The 26,384-nt window shown below is 33.1% G+C and overlaps 1 protein-coding gene across 2 annotated transcripts in view; it reads right to left on the reverse strand.

Moving 5' to 3' along the window:
• Nucleotides 1–26,384, reverse strand: part of SEPTIN7 (septin 7) — a 100,025-nt gene that overhangs the window by 15,955 nt on the left and 57,686 nt on the right. For both annotated transcript variants that reach the window (XM_076006315.1, XM_076006314.1), the window contains exons 3-9: nucleotides 23,185–23,291; nucleotides 13,677–13,777; nucleotides 12,675–12,809; nucleotides 6,828–6,945; nucleotides 3,796–3,888; nucleotides 2,367–2,463; nucleotides 676–727 (exon numbers count right to left, since the gene is read on the reverse strand). In XM_076006315.1, coding sequence (XP_075862430.1) covers nucleotides 676–727; nucleotides 2,367–2,463; nucleotides 3,796–3,888; nucleotides 6,828–6,945; nucleotides 12,675–12,809; nucleotides 13,677–13,777; nucleotides 23,185–23,291 — 703 coding nt within the window. The remainder of the gene's footprint in view (nucleotides 1–675; nucleotides 728–2,366; nucleotides 2,464–3,795; nucleotides 3,889–6,827; nucleotides 6,946–12,674; nucleotides 12,810–13,676; nucleotides 13,778–23,184; nucleotides 23,292–26,384) is intronic.

Below are 26,384 nucleotides of genomic sequence, written 5' to 3' on the forward strand. Positions count from 1 at the left end.
ACATTAAGCAAAAACACAACAGCCTTTTCTATTCCATTTTCCATAGTTATTTCAGTATTAAACCTCAACATAAAATATAAAGAGATTAATTTTTTTATGTATCTCTAGCCACCCAAATTATTCTGTATTTTTCCGAATGACTTCAAAACCTTGGAGAAAAAAATCTAAGTTGTCTCCATGAGGTGCTTACCTTCATTGCTAGAATGAGATTAACAATGTAAATTAAGGCCGGCACGGTGGCTCACGCCTGTAATCCTAGCTCTCTGGGAGGCCGAGGCAGGCGGATTGCTCGAGGTCAGGAGTTCGAAACCAGCCTGAGCAAGAGCGAGACCCTGTCTCTACTGTAAATAGAAAGAAATTAATTGGCCAACTAATATATATAGAAAATATTAGCCGGGCATGGTGGCGCATGCCTGTAGTCCCAGCTACTTAGGAGGCTGAGGCAGAAGGATTGCTTGAGCCAGGAGTTTGAGGTTGCTGTGAGCTAGGCTGACTCCACGGCGCTCACTCTAGCCTAGGCAACAAAGTGAGACTCTGTCTCAAAAAACAACAACAACAAAAAAAAACAATGTAAATTAGCTACATTCAAAGAAGGCAAAAAGTAAACCTGTCGAACTCTAACTTTATCTATGGAAAGAAAAAACTTATGCCATTTTTATCACTGTTCACACTTACCTTATCAACATATTTCTTAGAATTGTAAAATCACAATGTTCACCATTTTCAACTGTAAGAAAAACAAACAGACCACATATATTATTTTCGTTAAACCCAGTCTTTTAAAAGGAAATTTCACAGAAACTTGGAGGGTAAAAACATTGAGACAATATGCAAAACAGCTTAGATCAATTTTTCATGAAGGTTTAACACTAACATTGTACTCAATTTAAAGGCATGACAGACAAGTGTACTATAGCATTACTTTATTGTAGTTTCAGCCTCATAGATAGATATATAAACCTAACAAGTAATCTGGAAACAACCAACTCTAAAATTTTGAAAGGGGAAATACTAGTAGATGATATAATTTAGACTATTATATAATAATATACACTTTAAAAATTTAGTGGTGTGGGTGAGGACAGAACCACTTCAAGAAAAACCTCCGTAAGGTAACTAAAATGAAAAGGTGTAATGTAAGATTCTTTATTTTTCAAAAATGTATCACTGATAGGAACACTACGTGGGAGTAGGAGCGGGACTGCAAACTAGTATTTTCTCCGAAGTATTTTCTGCAAAGTATTTTCTCCAGTGTGTATTTTTAAGTGGTGTATAAGTTCTAAAGCCTCAGCTCAGCAACTGAAGGTTTGTTGCCTGGGCATGACAGAGAACTGAGAATGAGGTACTGGGTTACTGGTGGGGAAAATCACCCCAAAAATACATAATTGTTCAAAAAAAATCAACAAATAGAAAAAACAATCATGACTTAATCTTAGTTGCAATTTACTATAATAAAGATGGTTAAATCTCACATTAAACCAATATAATGAACACAAATTTGAGGAAAACACTTCTGTGCCAAAAGGAATTCTGAAGTTTGATGTTATCAGATTTTATTGGTATTTAAAAATCCTTACAAAACTAAACAGGATCTTTTAATAATGAAATTGTTTTACTTTAAAGATGTGATGTCAAAAAAGGTGATGTTTGCCCTGAGGAAAGGAGAATGTAAATGTTTTAACTAGGCTTATAAATGTTTTCAATCGTTCTTGAAGGCCCCTGACCCATCTGAGACTCAGATAAAAGTGATGGGCCTTGTCTCCAAAATGTTCAATTTCGGAAGGTTCACCAGATCCCTCGGAAGCAAACTTTGGATCCTGGGTAAAGAACTCCTCAATTATAAGCATGTATTTGAACAAGAAAATAAAAATAGTCTTACTGATGGGGTGGGGATGGGAAGGTGGGGCAGGTTAAGTGTCCCTTATTTGAATCGCTTGGGACCAGAAGTGTTTTGCATTTTTTTTTTTTTTTTTGGATTTGGAGATATTTGCGTTATACTTACTGGTTGAGCATCCCTAATCCAAAAATCTTAATTAGCATTTCCTTTAAACATCATGTAGACATTTAAGAAGTTTCAGATTTTGGAACATCTCAACATTTCAATTTTCTGATTAGGGGATGCTCAACCTGTATTACAATTTTAGGATTTAACATATACTTGCCTGACCTAGTAGGATACAAGATCTGAAAAATAGGAATATACTGATGAGGAAAATGAGACTAAAAGAAACTGAGATCAGAACTATCCTTGAAAATCCAGAATATATCAATGCAGTTTTCATTATTATACAACTTACTATAAATACAATTTTTTAAATCACATTTGTAAGATCTCATGGAAAGTCATTCACTGAAGAAAACCTTACCTTCAGCAACACCCCAAGGATACTGCCTTCCTCTGACCCTTTTGCCATTAACTTCAATGATAGTATTACTACCTACCACCGCAAGAGGTAAACGGTCCTATAAAACAAAGTATTCTTGTTCAAATACAACTCTGTAGCCTTCACAAATTCAAAAATAAAAAGTTACATTACTCAACAGATTAGCAAAAAAAAAAAACTACTTTAATAGTTTCTGCATTCACTTTTAGAGGCCATTCAACAAATATTTAATAAATTACCACTAAATGGTATTAACTACTAAGGTAAACAATAAGTAACATATTTTCTCTGAAAATTTAAGAATGCTAAGGAATATACTAGTCAAATTATTTGCTAAAAATTACTCCAAAAAACTGTCCCATACTGGGGAAAAAAAAGAGTAAAAAATGTATAGAATTTAGACGAAAAACAGTGAAGCTTGTGACCAGTCTGCCTACCTGATCACAAACCAACTCTAACAGTACTGGAAGAAGGGCATAGTATATTTGCTAAGCTCCAACCTTGGAACTTCAGATTCAGGTGACTAGATTTGTATTCATCCTTACTAACTCAGAGTATAATCTTTCACAATTCTGTGGTTATCAGAAATACGCAAGTACCTATTTTATAAAACTTCAGAAATTCTTCATTGGTCAGGTATAAGTATTTCATTATTCCAAGATATTTGCCCACATAATGCCATTATTGGGTACACTGTTTTTAGGTCCAGGGTACTTAGGAAAACACAATAAATTAAAATATAGAAAATTAAATTGGTGTAGATTTTTGGTTGGCTTTTATTATTTTTAATTGATACATAATAATTTTACATATTTATGGGGTACCACGTGATATTCTGATACCTGTATACAATGTGTAATGATCAAATGAGAGTAATTAGCATATCCATCACCTCAAACTTTTATCATTTCTTTGTGTTGGGAATATTCAAAATCTTCTCTTCTAGCTATCTGAAAATACAGAATTATTAACTATAGCCACCCTACTTTGCAACAGAACTCTAGAACTTATTCTTCCTATCTAGCTATAATTTTATAATCCATATTGGTTGGCTTTCATAAAAAGCCAAAAAAATTTTTTTATCTGGCTCTTAAAACAAAGATTAAAACATAACAGAATATATCCTTTCCCTTCTCCCAAGGGAAAGGGAGGAAAATTATATAATACAAAGCCACTTAATTAAAAACTATTTGAGGTAAGAATTGTGTTATTTATCATGCTATTTCATAGAATGCCTTATTATATATGTATTAGCTAATCAACAAAGTTTACTGTAAAGTTGAACTCAACATTAAATAATCTCCCTATGCATTTGGTAAGCCAACACTGATATTTTTAGTCTTTCCTGTGGATAGTATAGTATGTTTTCAGGCCCCAAATCATTTTAGTGTATATATAAGGATGAACCTACCTTTATCTTTTTAACAAGCTTATTTTCTTCTTCATCATCTGTTTCTGGAAATTCATATATTTTAATTTTATGTTCTTGGATTTCTTTCATTATCTAAAATAGGAGAAGTAGTTAGTAAAAGAGCACCACATATAATTAGTACATTAGCCTTATTTTCATTATATGCTTTTGGATTCCTCTATCAGTCTTCAGTTCCAGATTTGTTACTGTTTTTCGGTGAAGCAAAACTGTAATCTAAACTTAAAGTACTATGCTGGTCCTTTTTTTTAAACCATAAAATTGATATATAAATACCAAAATCCAATTACTTAAAAAGTGTTAAAGTCATATGGTTATCATACCAAAAAAGTTCCAAAATTGATGTAAAATTCCAGAAAGTGATTTCTTGAGTTGATTTCTACTAAAATGGCTTTGCATCATTTATTTACAATGACTGAGATTCTCTGTTTAGATATAACTCACCAGTTGTCTTATTCAGTTGAATAAATAGGGCTTAAATTTACACTAAAATTTTTAGTACAATTTAGCAAGAGTAAAACTAAGTACGGCATTGGCCCCAGGAGAAAAATTTGCATACTGATCAGGAAATATCTTTGCATGTACATGTGCATACACACACATCAAGGAGCAACAAATATAAGATTAGGCAAGCTGGATACGCAGAGAGAAAACACACCCTAGAAATTAAGAAGGTCAAGAGTTAGTAAGGAGAATGCAGAAAACTTAAAGAAGATAACTTATTAATAACATCAGAAATGATCTAGTTCAAACTAAATTATCTTATCTAAAATCACTCCAAATTCTAACTAGAATACAAATATCGAAATAATTTTCAATTACCTATCCTATTTGAACCCATAACAAACCCACAGCTAATATACCTAGAACTAGCTTCCCTGCCTTTACTTATATTTTGGCCCAACTCTCATGGTAGGAATCCACAGCAACAGTAAAGGGACTCTAAACAAAATGAGTTACATGGTTACCATACTAGATAGAAGTAAATAGAAGTAAAAACTGTCACTGAAAAAAACAGGACTACACATCTTTCATGATTAGAGTATGTACCTATACAGAAACAAACATGAGAATAAATAATGAGGTGACAAATACATCACTGGAAGAGAAAAAGAAACAATAGTAGCCAGTTCTAAGAGAAGTGCTTCTAGTTAGAGGTTGTATGTTAAAATGACCCAACTGAGCATCTTCAAAAAAGACAACTATATAACCACTAGAATGTGAGCAATTTGAAAGTAGAGATCATTATGTATTCATCTTTTTTATTTCTAAGTTCTCTGTACAAATCCAAATCAAGACACATAATAAAAGAGGAGAAATATATGACACTATTAGCATTTGAAACTTAGAAACAGCACATTACAAAATAAAAATGGCAGTGAATAAAATGTAAAATAAATAGAAAAATAATAAATATATGAAAAACAATGTACTAAAACATTCTGAAAACTTATATGGATTTAACACAACTTCAAAGCAAATTTCAACAGGTTTTTATTTTTATAACAGGCTTCAGGTATATTCTAAAATTCACATTGAAAAAGGTGAAAAAACAAAGTATTTTGTTACAAAGGGGACTATAAGGACAGTAGGAAAAGAATGAAGATCTATTTTAAAATATTATACAAAGTTGGTGTGTTTTAAAAAAATATTAATGCTGGCCTAAAATAAAAAATAGACTACTAGAATAGGAGAAAGTTTCCAAAAATTGACACTACATTCCATAAAATATAATATATAACGAACCAAACACAATAAAGTGAGGAAATGTATCATTATTTAACTCAATATTATTAAGATAACGGGACATGATTTTAGAAAAATAGCTTAGTGGTCTCTCATCTAGCTCAGTTGGTATAACATGCTACTCTTAATTTCACGGTCATAGGTTTTTAAAAAATGGCATAAACTACTCTATATATCACATAAAGTACAATGAAAACAAATAAAAATATAAGGCACAAAAGAGAAAAAAGGAAATATACTTCTTAAAGTGAGAGAGAACTTAATACCCAGAATAAAAAGAACCCATATAGGCCAGGTGCAGTGACTCACGCCTGTAATATTAACATTTTGGGAGGCCGAGGCAGGAGGATAGCTTGAGGCTCGGAGTTAAGAGAGCAGCCTGGGTAATAGTGAGACCCTGTCTCTACAAAAAATTTAAAAATTAGCCAGGCATGGTGGCACGTGCCTGTAGTCCCAGCTACACGTGCCTGTAGTCCCAGCTACTCAAGAGGCTGAGGCAGGAGGATTGCCTGAGCCTAGGAGTTTGAGGTTGCCGTGAACTATGAAGAAGCTATCGCACTCTAGTCTGAGCAATGGAGTGAAACCCTGTCTCAAAAAAACAAGCAAACAAAATAATCTCATATAAGCACATATAGGCAATACTAAGTTCTTTTGCTCAAAAATATTTGAACAGGATGTTCACGAAAGAAATTTAAAAAAAAAGTGCCTGCTTTAAAAAATGTTCAGCCTTTCTGGAAAATAAAATTAAAAGCTAAAGAAATAATTAGGTACCACTTCATTCCAAAAGTTTTTAAAACAAAAATGACCATTCTAGCAAAGTTATAGTGAAACAGATATACCAAAATAAAAGAAATTTGATTGTTTTTTTCGAGATAGCACCATGACAAAAATGCACAGGGGTGGGGAGGAAGGAATAAAGAGCCATAAAAATAATCATACTCTTTGAAAGAATAATCCTATTCCTGGAAATTCATCCTAAGAAAATAATTCTAAAGGGTGTAGGGGGAGGGGACAGCATATAAAGAAAATATTTAAAATAGCCTTATTTAAAAACTGACAAAAGATAAAGGTGTTTAATAATGGAATAGAGTTTTGAGTAGAAAACTAAGGCAGAAGATTATTTTCAAGAGTTATTTTTAATACAATATAAATGACAACACAATAAAGTAGCAAAAGAAATGGATTGCAACACATTATACTAAAAATAATAAAAACTGCATGTTACGTAAATGGTATAAGAGAAACTCAAATTAACCTCATCTGCTCACCTGTTTTTTAAACTGTTGGCATTCTTCTGGTGTGAGCGTGTCTGCTTTGGCAATAAGTGGGATGATATTCACTTTTTCATGCAAACGCTTCATAAACTCAATATCCAATGGTTTAAGTCTGAAATACACAGTATTCAATATGATCAATTTGGAATAGATTCTTCACATTCCAAATGCTAAATTAAATACAGTGGAACCAGTTTAGTTACTTATCAGAAACACTCTCTGAAGATGTACTGGGCCAGCTAGCAGGTAGAACAGGACCTCATGAAGCACTGGAGTGATTAAGAAGGCTTTGGCTCCTGTCCTTGAAAACCCTGGTCATAGGGTTTGGGCCCTAATGAGGAACTGGAAAAACCAGAAAGGCTTCTAATAGAATTTCCTAGAATTGTCTCTTTATTTGCTACTCAAAATATGTGAGGTTTTTATTGAAAATGAAAGCTGGTAGTCCTCTTTCAACTCCTCATTCAGTTCTTACTGCCAACGATCTTTCTCATACAAGATGCTCAAAAATGAATCTTCTACAACATCTCTTTTGAGCACTACTTCTGGTTGCTGCCTCCACTTTGCATCTATACCTTCAAAAAGGCCACCAAATACTTTACCTTATCATTCATCTGTATCCTTAGTACCTAGCACAATGTCCAACACTTGAGAAGCTGTTCAAATATTACCATTACTTATTTGCCTATTTATTATGCAGTATCTTATATCACTTGCTCACAAGCTCTTCTCCCTTCAGATACTTTTTAGGATTCTCTTTGCAAGTTAGACTTTTAAGAGGGACATTCTTCAGATGTCTCTAATTAGGCCCTCTTCTCTTCTTATGATTATCATCACTACAATGGATTTCCATTATCTTCCATGGGCCAATGACTGCTAAATCTTCATAACCAGCCCAGATCTTAAGTTCCAGATTTGTGTTTACCCAGTGGATATGCCACCTGCACATACCATGAGCTCCTTAAAATCAAAAGCTCACCTGAACCCCTGTGTTCCCTCCTCTTCTATGCTTCCTATCTCAGTGAGTGGTACTTTGGGTACTTACAATCTACCCAAATACTCAAGCAGGAAACCTAGGAGTTAGTCCTCCCTCCTCTAATCCTCTTCTAAAGCTTCATCAAGACCTGATGAATAAATACATTTATATATTTTTCTCCATTTCCATTACTTTAGTTCAGGCCACCGAGACTTTTGGGATGGATAACTACATGTGGCTATCTGGTTTCCATCCAAACCATCCACATGAGAGCCACAGTGGTCTTTCTAAATCCAAATCTGATTGAGTCATTTGACTAAAAAGGCCAGATTCCTTAGCTAGCAAAATCTCATAAAAATTAACTCCATGGTCTTTTGTATCAAGTTACTGTAGAATTCTGTCAAAATACATTGAACTTGATGTCTTCAAGACTTAGGAATGAAGTAAAATCACCTCCTCATAGTGAGTACACAAATAAAAAGTAAACACCCCAGGAGAGGGAAAGAAGGTGAAGCTTGTGAAGACATGGATTCTCCAGTTGGCCTCATCTTTTAGCATTCCTGGACTTTCTTTTGCCACCTGCTACTTCCGATGTGCCAACCTTTTGAACTTCTCATAATTCCTTAAAAGCAACATACTTTGACCTCTGATCAGCACCCAGGGTGGTACTAACACTTGAGATGGTGTGTTTGTTGACAAAAAAAGTAAGCTGCTGTGATTTTCCTCATGTCCTTTGGTAATTCTAAATGATAACCAAAGGAAGGGAAGTTCTCACATCTAGAATATGCAGGAAACTAAAAATTAATGTTCCACAAGAATAAATAAAGATAATAAGAATATTGTGCATAGGAATTTCTAAAGTGGTATTTCTTAACTTCCATGAGAAAAATGGAATAAAGGTCTAATTATATTATTCATTTTATTGACTATAATTATATTAACTAACATTTTAAAATAAAGGGAAATAAATATATATTTTAAATGGGGGGTATTGCAACCCAGAGACTAATGAGGTATTCTTTTTTATTTACAAAGGATACTATACCTCACTGTGGTAGTGAAACTAACGAGAAGAAAGACAGAGCTAAGGAAGGAGGAAAGCAAATATGGAGAATTAAGACAGTTGCTTCCTATTCTAATTCTCCTCATCTTGAGTCCCTTGAAATTTGATATTGGCATTCAGAGAACAGGGCATATGATGGAAAAGAGTGTGTGGATAGAATAACACTACACTATCTATATTATCTGTAAACAGTGCCCTTACGTCACTAGTGCTAAGTGAAAGAACTTATTGGTCTTTGAAAAAATTGTTTTACTTCTTTACTTCAACCAACATATAACACTAAATATAAAAGCCACGGACAATTCAATCAATCTCAGATTTCTAAATTTTTATGGTTCACTTTCCAGTTTATACTCATGACAAATTTAAATTGCTACTGCCTCATTAAGCCATTACATCATAGGCTTATAAAAAGATATAAGCCTGCTTAAGCCAGTGACAGAAAAGCAGAGTTCAGTTACTCTAAAATTTTAATAAATCATAAGAGCATTTAATACAAAATATTAAAGTAAAAATCCAAGATTTTACATTTAAAAGTAAAACAATCTGTGCTGAATATAATATTGCAACTTTTAAAGAGAAAGACATTTAAAAATAACAACCATAATAAGGAAATTCAGGAAGTCAACTTTTTAAATTTAAAACAAAAGAGCCAAAGAACATTTATATCACTTTAAAAATTAAACTTTAGAAAAAAACATAAAACCTTGTAAAAGTCCTGATAAAAGCCTTCTGCCCTCTTAAATTAGTATACAAATTTCAGAAGCCTACAAAATGTCAACACAGAAAACATTTAGTTCAAATATAGATTACATTCTGGTTGAAATTTTTCCTGTGTCCATTTAGTTTTATATCACTTCTTTTCATCAACAAACTTAGTTTTTAAATCTTGTTTTTAAACAGTAGAAAGTCCTTTATAGAGTTTCTAGATGACAAATACACATTAGATGGAAAAGACTATTTAACCTCAAAGTTTACAGCATAATAAATTACTACAAGGCAAATGACAAATATTTATTTTATATATGTATGCATGTATGTATTTCTAAGGGAAAAAATCCTCTTTATAAAACTTACTGAACTGGGGGGAGGGAGGGAAATGGGCATTTATTGAAACCTTAAAATCTGTACCCCCATAATATGCCGAAAAAAAAAAAAAAAACTTACTGAACGACATTGATTTTTTTAAAGTTGCAAACAATACTAAAAGGATAAAACACCATTTTAAAATTCAGGCTGGGCGCGGTGGCTCATGCCTGTAATCCTAGCACTCAGGGAGGCCGAGGCGGGCGGATTGCTCGAGGCCAGGAGTTCAAAACCAGCCTGAGCAAGAGCAAGACCCCGTCTCTACTATAAATAGAAAGAAATTAATTGGCCAACTAATACATATATAGAAAAAATTAGCCGGGCATGGTGGCACATGCCTGTAGTCCCAGCTACTTGGGAGGCTGAGGCAGGAGGATTGCTTGAGCCCAGGAGTTTGAGGTTGCTGTGAGCTAGGCTGACGCCACGGCACTCACTCTAGCCTGGGCAACAAAGTGAGACTCTGTCTCAAAAAAAAAAAAAAATTCAAATTCCAAATCAGTTTTTAATTTTAACAGCAATTACAAAACAGTGAACAAGGCAAATGAAGCCATAATGGCTGAAATAATAAATTAGCTCTGCACCCATTGATGCCACTTGGTAGGATGAAGTAGAAGACTGAAAATACACTGTTGGATCAATTTATAATTGGATCATAAACCAGGTTCTAAAAACAAGCTCCCCCTAAAAAGGTAATCAAGAGACTACCCAGATGAGACAGAAACGCCCTCATTCATTCATTCATTAGATTGCATGGAATTTCAGTAGCAGTGACCAGGGGATTTGGAACTCTATGTTGTAAAATTCAGTGTCACATTCTTTCATTTAATCCATAGTATTACATACCAGTGGGCAAAATTGCACCATTTCTAAAAACAGTTAAGCTGAGAAGCTGTTCAAAAAGCACATTTTTATATATAGAAAATAAAAATTTTAAACTCTCATTCCATGTGACAAACAATAAATGGCCCCAAGCCACTACACATCATTTGAATCATATAACATTTTTTCTTTAAAAAAAGTCTATTTCTCATGCAATTTTAAGAAATATAATTTCCCCCAGGAGGGATAGGAGGAATGTGATTTCATGAGAATTACTAAAACTTGGAGAGAACCCAAAAGATCTAAAATAATAAAACTGGTTATAAGCTGACACATTTCTATTGACTTAACTGCAGATTAAGATTTCACTATGCTGGCTTCCAGTAAAAAATCCTAACAAGTTAAACCAGAATGATAAAAAAATACAAATTTAAAAGAAGCTACACAAGTACTCTTAAAAGGTTATACAATGTGTTATATTTTTGAGATTACTTTTTTTGAACCTTTTAAGTAGTTGATTCAATTTAGTGATTTAAACATGTAAACTTCTGAGAACACTGTAGAAGAATATTAGACATAAAAGAAGAAACTGGAAATCAAGAAGGGGGAAGTGGGGAGGGGCAAAAACCTATCTAATGGATACAATGAACACTATTCTTCCTATTCAGGTGATGGGCACACTAATAGCCCTGACTTAAGCATTATAAAACTATTTATGTAACAAAAACATTCATTACTTCCTTAATATTTAGAAATTAAAAAAAAAATAAATGAAAGAAGCATCTTTACCACTCCAATCTGACAGTATAAAAATAGTAACTATATAATTAAGGCTCACTGCTCTGTCAAGAAAGAGATAATAAGCATCAGCCTATCTAGGAAAAAGATGGAAAGAGAAGCTGAAAATAGAAGAGAAAGGTACACTTATGAAGGAATTAGTTAACATTATCACAACCTGGGTGTTACATGACTTAATGCTATTTATTTAGTCTGATGCTACATAATAATCCAGTTCCTTTTGGTAGACAGATAGTGGAGTTACCGTCATCAGATGGTTGAATTATGCTGAGTCATTTACTCAAAGAAAAAGACTGGAGAAGAGTAATTAGAAACATTTATAGTTGACAATGACAGACATATTTACTCAAAATGACAGAGGAAGTACAAAGAACAACAACAAAAAAAGAGTACAGGCTATAACTGCTAACAAAAAGAATAATCAGATCAGATGAATGCCTACACTTAAGTCTTAAGTCCTAACAAGCAGGTTAGTATTGACTATATTATACCTAAACAATATGACTTGATAGCTAAGGTAAAACAGAAGCCAAATAGATTTACTGAAGAAAGAAATGATACAAGAAAACACTGGCACTTCAGCATTTCTGACAACCAACTCCATTATACTTACAATAAATATCATCTTTGGAGTTTCTTAGAACATATCTAAACCTAACTGTCATGGCTGCTTCTCCTCATTTGGTAGTTTAATTAGTGGCAGAATGGTCAAAATGAAAGCGAAATTAGACAAATTGAGATCTCAAACCATGGTGGAAACATTGTTCCTTTCCATGAATCAGGTAAAATCATTATGAATGAGGATCAAAGAGTAAAATCATTGTTAGCTTACCAAGGATTTGAAAAAGTTTTTCTAAGACATTTCTCTAACTGTAACTCGAACTGTACAAAAGTAATTAATGTAACCAAAACATTTGTACCCCCATAATATTCTGAAGTAAAAAAACAAAACAAAACAAAATATATTTCTACATGGAATTTGCTACTTTATTATTGGGTACAGTTATATGTACTCTATAGACTTAAATACTATTAAAATATGCACACAAAGATTAGTAATAGTAAACAACAAAAAAGGTATCAGAAGCTTCAAGGTACTGACCCATGTCCAGAAGGAGCGATGAAGTACAAACAACACTGCACCCTGTTATCAGGCATCTGACGTCTGTTTACTCGAGATTCTGCATTTAGGTAGTCCTCAAATTTACTATCAATGTAGTCGATAACAGGCTGCCAGCTACAGAATGCAGATAAACAAAATAATTATTAATAAATTGCAATCTATATATGAATGAATAATTGATGACTGCTGAAGGACAATAATATTTTCAAATAGGCAAAACCAATCTACCAGCAGAAGACATCTCAAATTATTCTATATACTGATTTAAAGACCAGTATAAATTATGTTGAATAAATCTTGATTATTTCAAAACTTTCCAAATAAAAACATTTAGTGTCAAAACACAGCTAAATTAATTATTAATATATTATTTGCACTAATAAATATATCAATGCTAAGACACATTACAATATGCGAACAATTATATTCACAGAGTTTTAAATTTTAAATGAAGAGATTACTTTAAACAATATAAAAACCTCGTGAGGACCTTATTGAGGAGTTCTAAGGGTTGACAGAAAATAACCTCAAAAATAATGTAGAACTCAAAGAAAAATATTTTTTATAAAATATTAAGATGATTACTTCAGACTAAAATTTCAGGGTTATTTTCTTCACTTATGACTTATGGAAAAACTGAAGGCCTAAAAATCAGGTTTAAATTAGGATGTGACAGAAAATCATTTATACGAATGGGTAAAATTATAGTAAAGTGAAAAGTTTTAAGTTTCTTATAATGAGAGTTCTTATATCTAGCTATGTTATTTTAAAAATTTTACGATAGATGTTATCTCAAATTTACAGAAAAGAAAATTGGTTCAAATAAGTGGCAAAGTTGGTATATGAACCCAAGTCATATCTATCATTTAAAGTTCAGTGACCTTTGTTAAGATGAGAAGTATTAAAATGTTACACAGAAAATGCCTAACCATCCTGGTAACTCAGATGCACTGGAAAGCTGTGAGGACAAACTCGGCTTACCAATTACTATTATCCACTGCATCTCCAAATCCTGGGGTATCAACTATTGTGAGCAGCAACTGAACACCACCTTCTTTGATTAAAACTTTGGATTGTTCCACCTGTAAGAGTCATTGGTGTAGGTGTTAATATTATATATAACACCAGTGGTATCCTACAAGGGGTAAGAGGTAGGGATGCTTGAGTTGATCAACACTAACTGGGAAATTATTTGCACATTAAATCTACCCATAATCACATTTTCTTGGAATCAATGATTGTGGACATGGGAAGTTCTGGTTACTTGAAAGAAAAGCACATATGTAAATAATATGCCAATCTCTTGGCAAACTCATACTGGCTTATAGTTGAAATAAAGAAGAACTAGGAAGTGATAAAATAGCTATATAATACTTATATAACTTAAATGCACATCTTATATTGCAAATAAACAATTTATTTGAGTGGTTCAGTAATTCACAGAGTTCGAATGTGACGAATCAGACAAGTACATCTAATCTACCATTTATACTAAATGCCTTTCTGGATGATTCTCTATCAAGTCTAGTCCAAATTAATTACTCAAGTGAACTTATTACCATTCCCAATTCTTTCTCAGCAGGGCTGTCATTACCCTTGTGTTTATGTCATGGCTAAGGTCCAATCCCCTTCTCAAATGTGATACTTTACATTCTGGACAACGTAATTGGCAAAAGTTCAGACAGTGAAAAAAAAATGTATTCTGGTAGGGTGAAATCCTACTAACTCTGATTAAAATACTGAGTTCTCTTTAGAATTTTTTAAAATGTTCTGTTTGAGACAGAGTATTGGACTTAAGCAATAACAACAGTTCCTGGCACAATTTAAGATATTCTGTAACCCCAAGCTCTGTATCAGAAGGTATTTATCATTCATCCTGGGCATCTACTATTGCTAAATGCAAACTACCAGTTTTTAGCAGCCTAAGATAAAATGAACACACAGACTCAAATAGAAAAGGGGAATGATTCCTCCACAAAAAGACAGGCTTTCATTCAATATACCTTTATATAAAGTGCTTATTAAGGCTAGAGACTCTGGGTATGCTGTTAGGCTAATTTATGAGGCAAGAATTATACTCAAACTCTGAGTTGTAAATGCCCTAAGATGGTATAAATTAAGCACTACCAGACTTTAGAGAAAAATGTGATCATGGGCACTTGAAAAGCAGCTTCAACTATTTATGTTGACTAATAGAATTTGGAAAGGAAAAGTGATTAATTTCTGGGTAGAAAAAGTTTGGTACACCTTTAGATTGTTGTTCTAGTTCCCTTTGGAATTTTTTATAGAAGTTGGCTGATATGAAGAGACTAAGATTGCAAAGCAAGAAAGCCTGTAGCAACATTGTTCAATAACACTTTGATATGATGGAATTGTTCTGTATCCACACTGTCCAATGTGGTAGCCACTCGCCCATGTGGTTACTTAGCCCTTGAAATATGACTAGTGCAAATGAGCAGCTGAATGTTTAATTTTACTTAATTGGAATTAACTTAAATTTAGATAGCCACATATGGCCAGAAATACCAAACAGTGACTGAACAGTGAAGGTCTATAGCAAGTTAAGAGTTTTTTGTTAACATAATTTTATTATCAAGAACAAAACTTATTAAAGTGAAAAAAAAAGTCTGAGACTTGGACATGCATATCTACAGAGGGGCTTCTTACCTTTTAGCCAACTAAGAAGCCAACATCTTTTAGATGAATGTTCTTCAAACTGCTTTGATTCTGGTATAAACTATCAGCAAAAATTTTGAGCATCCCAAATATATTTGTTTATCTACCAAATATGTACAGTTGGCAATTTGAATATTATGTTGGTAATTTGAATATTAAACATTAATTAATATGTATTAATTTCTCTGTAAACTAAAAAAGTAAACATCAATAAATAAGAGTTGTACTATCTTCTGATCATCCTCAGTATCAACAATGGATATGTATCATTTGGAAGATCACTGTTACACATCACATAAATAACATAGCTTGTCTGATATCAGGTTATCCTAATAATATGAACCAGGCAAAAATAACTCAGAGAAAAATAATGATTCATTAGTGTCAGATTATCAAAATCAAAAAAAATTTTAAATGATATAATCTAATCTGGTCCAGGTAGTTCACATTTTATTTATCTAGTGGTCCTCAAGTCAAAGGACAACCTGGTCAAATTTAATATCGCAGTATATAATGAATTCACCCCCATCTCCTTCATAAAAACAGGTAATTCATTATGGTAACTGACACACAAGCAGAAATATCCAAAGTAATCAGACCACTCGTTTAGCTAATAATTCTTTTAAATGACATAGTACTATACAGTATACTAGAAACTGATGCCAAAATATAGTTGTTTTACATGAATCATCTCCCAATTTTATTTCAAACCATTTCTGGTTCCCTATGCCCATTTCTACCTTCAGGAACATGAGGTGTACCAATCACATACTTTAACATAACAACTTAAATTTTAATGTTTCCTTATTTAAAAAAAAAATCAGTTCACCAACTTAGTTACTTATTGACTTGATACGAAAAATTAAGATTTGTATTTTATATTCTTTAAAGTCTGTTTATAAATCTTCTTTCCTACTCTGGCCTATGAAATTCTGTATATCCATACATGGTCAAATACAAAGAAATCAGCACATATGGAAAAGATCCAGAAAACATAACTGTAAACTAGTGCCATTCACAGGATCCAATTGTATCCTATCATCTAGTTTTGCAAGTATCCTCATGGGATCCATGGAAAACAAATTAGTTCAAGTCCAGGAATTTCAAACTTTTCTTAACAAATCTATTCCAAATGGCCACTTTCCCATGCACTTTCCTTAAGCAGGTCACATCAGCATATTTTATAGCATCACTCAGAGTTCTCCAAGATTAAATGCATAATTTAATACCAAAAGAATGAATCAAGGGCATTTTCAACTGTTTCTCCCTGAAAAATAAACTGAAAGCCCATTATATATTTTTTTTATGTATAATCAATTTATTGAGGCCTCTTTTTGCTTCCTACATTTCAGCATTCCAAAATACTCATTTTTCTAATATTGTTCAATTTTTCAACCTGTGGGGTGGGAAAGGTCAAACCTTCAATGTTTATCATACACCTTAATAAACAGAAGACTGTTAAATACACTGAACTTTTCTAATCTAATGTTTAAAAGCCATTTATTAAAGTAAATATAAGATATTATTTAATTAAGCACAAAAAATTTTGAAGAGACGGTTAAAATTTTCAGTCAAGAGCTCACCTCTACCTATAACTTGCTCAGTAAATGAAGGGCATTACGGCCAAAACTCTGAAGACTTAACTTTGCACTCGGATGTCCAGTGTGGAAAATGTCGAGTGGATAATGAGAAAAAAGCAAGCAAGTGCAAAGGGTTAAAAAGCCTAAGACATTCCACTGAGCTCAAACACAGGAACTATCTATTTTGATTATTTAATGGCTCAAAAGACAAACATTATTCTACTTTACCATGTTCCACAATGAAATGAAAGAGGAAATGACCAACAGTACAATAGTTATGCCTAAAAACTACTGCGTCCTCAAGACGCATAATTACTTTCTTAAAAAGAAAGTTGATCCAAAGACTCTATCTTCTACTCTCTGAATCACCACCCCTCACATCCCTGAGACCTCAAATCCCTTCCCTCCTTCATTTTCTATTAGCAACCGCCTTCCCCAAACCTTTATTGCTTTCCCTTTACAACTCAGATCCCATTCTGGATTAACCCATCTACCCATATTTCTGTTCACACACCATAATCACCTTCAACCTCAATAGGAATTTCCCTGCTGTCTAATACTCCTCATATCTGTTCCTTAGTCTCATGCCTCTCCCATTTCCCAGTATGGCTCTTCCAAGTCCTCTACTCTAACATGTATGTCACCATGCTCAGCAAAGTACCTTAACATTTCCACTTAAAGATGAGTACATTCCCAATTTGTCTGAATCAGCACTGTGCTTTTCCTATTGTGTGGAATAGATCTCTTTTCTTTCTAAAGCTAATTTTTCAATCTATGCTGGGGATCTGGATCACTTTCAATTTTAGAGTCAACTTGACAACTGTGTACACTATTTCCCCTATATCATCAATCTTTCATTTCTTAGGGACTGATTCCCCATTGGATATAACCATTCTCAGATCTCTTGAAATAATCAAACCACTCTCTCAGTCTTCTACACTCACCTCTAGATATTCTCTCTCATCCCTTCCTTCATAACTATTACCCACCTTTACTGCCTCATTTACCACTCACTTCTCTATGCACTTCCATCTTGCCCTCAATCCCTACTACTTGACTAAAATCTATCTTGGCAATGTCACCTCTATACTACCTTACAGCAGCATCTTTCTCACTAAATCATAATTATTTGCCTATATTTTTCACATGATTATGAGATCTTTAAGAACTCTGACTACGTCCATCATCATTATAGCCCCAACATGTGGTATAAGATGCACTGAAATGTGCTATATGAATGACTGGTTCAAAAGACTATCGAAACTGAATCAGTACCGACAGCACAGTTTCAAAATTAAGCTCCATAAAAAAATTTTTCAAGAAGTCTATAAAGCATGTTTCCTAGAGACAGGATCCACTGCTTTCACTTTTTATCACTTTCAAAATTTCTGTACCCACTTAATCTACAATAGTGATTTACAGAACTTTATAGACCAAGAAAAACTTCTAAAGGAGACCGACATAAAGTTGCCAACTAAGAACTTTAAAAAAAAAACTAATACTGTCATTTCACAAAAGAATTCTTGTAATAGGATATAATAAGAGAAAATTAATATATTAAGAAATGGGGGTAAAAAAGAAGTGGACTTAATCTCAGAATAAGGGGTAGTTTTTCCCAGAAAGGTCAGATGACATTTGAGACTGGAACATGAAATAGAACTCAAATGTCTAATTTTTTCTATCACTGCATTTTAATCAGTCTACTGGGGAAAAAATATATGAATGAAAATAGAAGTAACTTCATTCAATTTAAAATGTTCTGAAAGAAGTAAGGAAAAACACTTCCCTCTCCTATTTTCTCCACCACAGAGATAGGATAAAACTAGTTTGCAGTAGGCCAGGAACAATACAGAACAGTGATTTTCAAAGTGTAGTATCCAGACTGACAGTAACACAATCTTGGAACTTAACAGAAATGCAAACCCTGCCTCAAACCTATTATAAAGCAAACTATGAAGAAGGGACTAAGCCATATGCATGTTAAAAAGCCTTCCAAGGTAACTGTGATGCACACTCAATTTTGAGAATCACTGGTATAAAGAACTCCAGGACTAGTGTCAGCTCACATCTGGAAATGCATTACTCAAGTCCTGAGACCCAAGATAGGAGTTCAATTTCAGAAAGAGTCAAATTTCAGAAAGCTTCAATCTAATACTGAAAATTTCATTTGAATCAGAACCACTGTTACACAGGAGGGTAAGAATCAGCCCTCTGTTCAGAGTAAACTGCTGCTTCTTCCTTCCAAAACTGTAAATGTGAGTAAATTTCCTCTTTAAGATATAAGTCTCTTATAAATAATGTTTAGGGAGGAGAATATGAGGTTGTGGTCTTTATTAAAATTTCACTCCTTATTTGGCCACATCACAGAAGAGGATTTTTCTTTCCTTTTTTTGACAGCTAGAAGTGTTCCAGAAAGCCTTAAGGTCAGAAAAATTGCAGACATTTGCCTTTTGAATCTCAAGATTGTATGTTTATACCAGTCTAATATGTCTGGGCTGAGATATAATATAACACTGATGACTACTCCCTTCCATTGAGAGAATTTATGAGCTGCCAAGGGCAGATCATCTGCTAGACTACTGGGCTTGGTAAGGAGCCAGCCAACTGTAGAAGATGATTACATTCTATTTTCTAACTACATTCAGGCCTCTTGAATGACTCTAGCCCTGCCCATAATATGTCATGTTCTTTCCTGAGCAAATGGGCAAAAGAGTTTGCTTAGATGACCTTAAACTCGTTTCCGGCATATAAGGGAATATACCATGATTCAATAAGGAAAGAGGACTTTTCTGTGATTCTAGTCAGGATCAGTCCAGTTCTCAGATGCTATAGGTCTTGTTTTTGGTAAAGAAAAAAGATTTAACTGTGGTGCACAAGCCCGTTTTAAATACATTTCTACGGATATGAGTTTAGACAAAAGAATTCTAATAAATTGAGGGAGTTTCACATCTTCTTTAACAGATACTAGTCTGGGAGAAGATAATCTGCAATATCTAAAATGTAAGGGATTACTATTTCAATAAGAAACTCCTACAAATTGTTAAGAAAATGACAGAAAATATTAAGATGATCAAAAAACTGAAAACCCAAATGTCTGTCTAAATAGAAGACATATATTCATACAAAGAGCACATTCATACATACCTATATATACATACAATGGAATGTTATACAGCAATGAAAAAGAAGTACAACTACACTTAAATTATGCCTTTTTTTCCTAAATGAATAAATAACAGACATAATCTTAAGTGAAAGAAAACATAAAGAGTATAACTATATGAAGCTCAAGAATAGGCAAAATTAGTCTATGGAGGGGGTGACAGTGAATGAGAGGAAGCACAAGGAAGCCTTCTAGGGTGCTGGAAGCATACTCTATTATCTTGATCTGGATAGTAGTTACATGGATACATATATATTTGAAAATTCATAAAACTCTATGCTTAAATTATGTCTTTTTTTCTAAAAGGCATTTTTCTGATTATATAAGCATGCTCACTATGAAACTGAGAAGATATAATAAAAAATACAATCTCTCAATTTGATATGAATGCTATTTTTAGCAATATGTAGACCAGGGCAGAATAAGCTCAGATATAACCACATTACAAGCAATCTTTCATTAAGCAAATATTTTCTTCTAGAGCATGTTAAACAGACTTCTGTGTGCTGAAGACCTGAGATTACATATGCCAATAATTTCATTGGTTCATACACTGGCAAATTGCTGCATGGATGAATCAAGAGGGCTAGAAATATAATTCTATTGTCTTTATCAAAGTAAAATAAAACACGGTAAGTTACAAAACTTATGAGCTCATTGGCTCTGTCATCTACCCAGTAGTTTACTGGAATTTCACTCCTAGTACCTAAAGGGAAGTCAATACCTCCCTGAGTCCAGCTAGCAAATTCAAACCTAATAAGCAATAGTAAACATGTGTAACATTTGAGATTTAAAAAATATAACAAAAAAACCCACTTCTTTCAAACCCACTTCTTTCTTACTAGCTAGCCTAAGACAGATTAGCCATACAGCCTACACAGGCATTTTCTATGTTCTTTTAACTACCTTCATATATCATATATCTATGATGAAGAGATGTGTTCACTGATCAAATCAGGGCAACAGAGTGAGACTCTGTCTCAAACAAACAAACAAAAAAAGAACTGATTAATCTATGCAACTAACAGTAAGTATCTATAGTATAGAGATAATATAGTTTGATAAGTACAGAATACAGAGGACTGCTTGAATCTGAATGCTATCTCTGCCATTCACCAACTACATAACCTCAAGCAAAACACCATCTCAGTGCCTCAATTTCTTAATTTGTAAAATGGGATAATACTACTACCTACCTCATGAAGTTGTAAGAATTAAAAGAGTTACTGCATCTAAAGTGCTTAGAATAGTACCTGGAAGATGATAATAACTAAGTTGTTAAGTTTCATTATTAATGTAGGCCTGCCATCATGCTATACATTAGAACTACAAAGAGAACTCCGAAAATTTCCTCACTGGAAATAATCAATAAGAATACTACTGGGAGGTAAATGATAGTTAACATCTAACATATTTTTTACACTAAATATTACTGAACTTAGGACTCTATACTGTAGAGTTCTTTTAAATTTTCAAGTCTAATGATCTTAAATTTAAATACCTACATCAAGCAAGTTAAAAGTTTATTTTCTTGCTCAGAATTAAAATTTTTAATATTGATCATAAAATATATAAACCATGTAGGATCAAATCTTTAGTGCACATTTCTGTAGGTAATTTTAAATCTCGAGCCCTATAAAGTTTACCTCCCACCCCCCAAAAAAAATCCTAGAAGAGAAAAACTTTAAAAAGAAATAATATATTCACTTCACAAAATTACTTCTTAGGGATCTAATTGTTACTAAACCACATTCTGTAGTTTGATACACGTGAGTTTCTGCCCAGAATATAAAGACTGTCTTTCCATCCTGTGCACTGGGATAATCACTGCCACTCCTTCAAATCTAGCCCTAAGCCTCACTGCTTCGATGAAGCCTGCTCCAGCCAAACTGTTTCCTTCCCTCGTCTCTGCTCAGGTGCTATATATGTGTTACCATATCAGTCCACCAATTTTTTTCAATCAATAGTTTAGAGCAATGCTGCCAAACAAAACTATAATGTGAGCCATGTAAGTTATTTTAATTTTTAGTAGCTACTTTAAAAAGTAATAAAAGGTAAAATTAATAAATTTTATTGAAACCAATGTAAGCAAAATATCACTGCAATATTAAATCAATACAAAAAATTATTAATGAGACCTACTTTACATTCTTTTTTTTACATATTATATAAGTCTTCAAAATCTGGGGTGTATTCTACACTTGCAGAACATCTCAATTTGGACCACCGATATTTCAAAAGCTCAACAGCCACATGTGGCTAAAGGCTGCTGTATTTAAAAAGTGCATATCTAGAGTCCAGAGTCTAGCTCCTTATTATATAAACTGGGATTCACCAGCTAGCAGTATCAGTATCACCTGGGAATTTGTTAGAAATGCAGAAGCTCAGCCTATCTCAGACCTACTAAAACAGGAACTAAATTTAACAAGATCCCAAGGTAATCTGAATACAATTAAAGATTAAGAAGCACTAACTTAGACTATACAGAGCCTGAGAGTCTTACAGAATTGCTATTCAACTATGATATTATCACACTGACTACTATAGAACACTGTATTTAAATAACAATAGCTTCTCTATGAATCATGTTTGCTCTACACTGTCCAGTACAACTTTCTGCAATGATGGAAATGTTCTAGATGTGCTGCCCAAAATGGTAGTCACCTGCCACATGTAGCTACTGAGCACTTGAAATGTGTGTGGGACAACTAAGAAACTGCATTTTTAATTTTATTTACCTTTAATTGATTTAAACTTAAATTGCCACATGTGGCAAGTGGCTACCATACTGAAGAGCACAACCTTGTTTGATTTACTAATCTCACAGTGTTATCTCTAGGATGGTCCTCAGGACAAATCTGGAAGGTTCTAATCAAGATAATTCCTCTGTTCAAGTGTACTACTTCTTATGGGTTTTTTAAAATTTTATGAAGTCATATTTACCACTTTACATTGACTAAAGCCAAATTTGTATCTTGCCTCTAGATGAGCATAATAGGAGTCACATGTGTTTTGTTGTGTATTAATATTATTCCAGCTTATCTTCAATTAATAATACTAATATACATACCTGTACAGTCTTTTTAATTCTATGGGAAGGACCTGGATACTCTGGAGAATACAAATCTGTGAGGAATAATGAGTTGATTAATGTTGACTTTCCCAGTCCAGATTCACCTAAAAGGAATTAAGAGGAAATATCTGTTAAACTCAGCCACTTTATCCACCTTAAATATTCAAAAAATGCTGTAATCAAACTTGTTTTTTATGCAAGTACTTCTTGGTGGGATAGGGAAATGACATTAGAAAATACATTACAGTTTCTTACCAAATCAGACTCAAGGATTCTTTTCAGTTTTATACTTATACCATCTGTGTTTGTTAAAAGTAATGTATCTAGGCCAAGGCAGGAGGATGGCTTGAGGCCAGGAGTTTGAGACCAGCCTGAGCAAAAAGCGAGACCCTATTATCTACAAAAAATAGAAAAAAATAGCGTGCATGGTGGCACACAACTGTAGCCCCAGCTACTCGGGAGGCTGAGGCAGGAGGATCGCTTAAACCCAGAAGTTTGAAATTGCAATGAACTATTATGATGCTACTGCACACTAGCCCAGGCAACAGAGTAAGACTCTGTCTCAAAACCAAAACAAAATAACTAATGTACCTACTACAATAATCTACATTTTCAATAATAAAGTATTCCTAAAGACCAAAGTTGGTCATCATGAAAAAGTCCTATTTGGATTACATACTGATGCTTCAGTGAAATAAAAAGTAAAAAACAATTCTTTTATTATAGACAATAATGAATAACCAAAGCAAGAAATCATGCAGCTATAAAGAATAGAAATCTGCTGATACAAAGAAGAAAAATTAATCACACTGCACCTCAGTATGAAACTCTAAATCACACACAAAAAATACTTTCTAATTTACCCACCCATCAGTGTTTAAGTATAAGGGTATTTTTCTATAAACCAGATTCCAAAAGTTCTTAGGTAACTACGTTTTACACTACTTCTGCTTGAAGTAGGAGGCGGGAATGGAGGAAACTAGGGCATGATTTCTACTCTGATCATATGCTCTTCTTATACCCTCCATGTCCAGTGTAGTATACATAGTCTAGTGTACAGTAACTAGTACAAGTATATAGTTAATTTTTACCAAAATATAAATGGCTTCAAGATATATATAACACAGAGTTAAAATAAATTATAAACCGTATTATGGTAATTAATATGACACAGAATTATTATTAATAATTCACTTAGAATATAATAGGCATTGTTAGCCTAAATAACTGATGTCACAATATTTATATATCCAGACTGAGTTCTTTATATATTAGCTCTCAAAAGAGAGAAGATCCTTTCCAAGTGGTCTGGTATCCCTCGACTGAAGGGATACCACTTTTTATTAGATATAAAAATACCAAAAATATGTAAGTCACTGGAAAGTAACTTATAAGTTGTCTAGACCTGCTTCTTTCTTAACTCTTAGATCTGGAATATACGAAGAAAGACTAGAATAAAACCCAAGCATTTGGAGGTTATCAGAAATATCTACAAGCCAGATAGAGAAAGACAAATACCACATGTTCTCAATTACATGTGGAATCTAAAAAGTCAAACTCACAGAAGCAGAGAGTAGAATGGTAGTTACTAGAGGCTGCAGAGGGGTGGAGGGATTGGGGAAGATGCTGGTTGAAGGATATAAAATTTCAGTTAGGAGGAATAAGTTCAAGAGATCTATTATATATGATGGTGACAGAGTTATTAATAACATTGTATACTTGTAAATTGCTAAGAGTAGATTTTAAGTATTCTAATCACAAAATAATAAGTACATATAGTAATGTTCATTAATTAGCTTGATTTACCCATTCCACAATAAGAAAACTACCTGTCAACTGGTCCAAATCAAAGAGGTTTTACCTTTCTTCCTCCTAAAAATATGATTTGATGGCAAAATTGACTCCTCAAAAATTGTTATTTTAAAAATGATTAGGAAAAAGCCCTCAAAATTCTAAACTGTTTGATAAATACCAAATAGAAACCAATTTTTAAGCTCCCAGAACTGTTAGCATTATTAATACTTTAGGCTGCTTACTTCCAACTTTGATCTTTATTGCCATAATTACCGTGGAAAGGAATTTGACCAATTTCCTCAGCTAAGTTTAAAAAGGAGGTAGGTGTGAATTTCATATTTTAGGAATTATACTGTCATAGCTGATTTAATACCTCTAAGTTTCTTTCCTCCTTTATTAGCATAGCTAAATAAAAATGGAATGACATAGTATTTATTTATATATCTCTATTTTTATAGACTTGCCTTCATCCCTTCCACAATTAGGCAAAGAAATTTAAACAAGTTATTGTATAGTCGACAAATATATAAATGAAAATACATAATAGTATACATTTAACTTTGAAGAACAAGGCTCATGATTTTCCTATTTAAGGACTGTAGTATTTACCTTTTTTTTGATCAACTCTCCTTTTTGAACAATGATGGTTTCTCCCTTAACTATAAACAGCATGTATCACATAGTACCATGAAGCTTCTAAATGTCTTCTAGTTTTTTAATACTCTATAAAAATTAACAAATACCTAACTACACTATTACTTAAGATTACTTTTCCCACATTATTTTTTTCTATATCTTTAAAACTCTTGACATTGACTACATGAAGTAATACCCTATAGTATCCTATACACTCCGAATTAAAACTCAGCTAGGAGCAATTTTTAATATATCGGAAGATACATAAATTAAATTCCATAAATTCCTAGACTACTCACTAAGGTTTACTATTTCACCAGCTTATTCCTACATTTTATAATTTTAGACAAATTACAATATAAACCATGACTACACAAACTAGATGGTCTCTATCAAAGTAAACGTCAAACAATACAGGGTATCATTTGGCCAAGAAAAAGATAATTCAGAATCCAATTCAACACTGCTAATATGTAATGGGTGTTTCTCTAATTCTCATCTCCACATTTATGTTTGTTATTTCTAACTTATTTGTAGTCATTTTTAAGTTGGCTCTGGGCAAAGTAAACCTTTCATAATAGATTTTTAGAAGAACTGCTCAATTTCCTCAATTCTAAGATATAGATTTCCCCAACCAACATTGCTAAAACCAAATGTCTCATAATCCAAAATGTTCACTGACTATACTATTTACCTCCCCCAAATCAAATTTAATTATATGTTTCATACGTCTTCATATCTTAGAATCAAAGAAAGAGGAAGATCAA

Source organism: Microcebus murinus, chromosome 9, assembly GCF_040939455.1.
Source record: "Microcebus murinus isolate Inina chromosome 9, M.murinus_Inina_mat1.0, whole genome shotgun sequence".
Taxonomy (NCBI): domain Eukaryota; kingdom Metazoa; phylum Chordata; class Mammalia; order Primates; family Cheirogaleidae; genus Microcebus; species Microcebus murinus.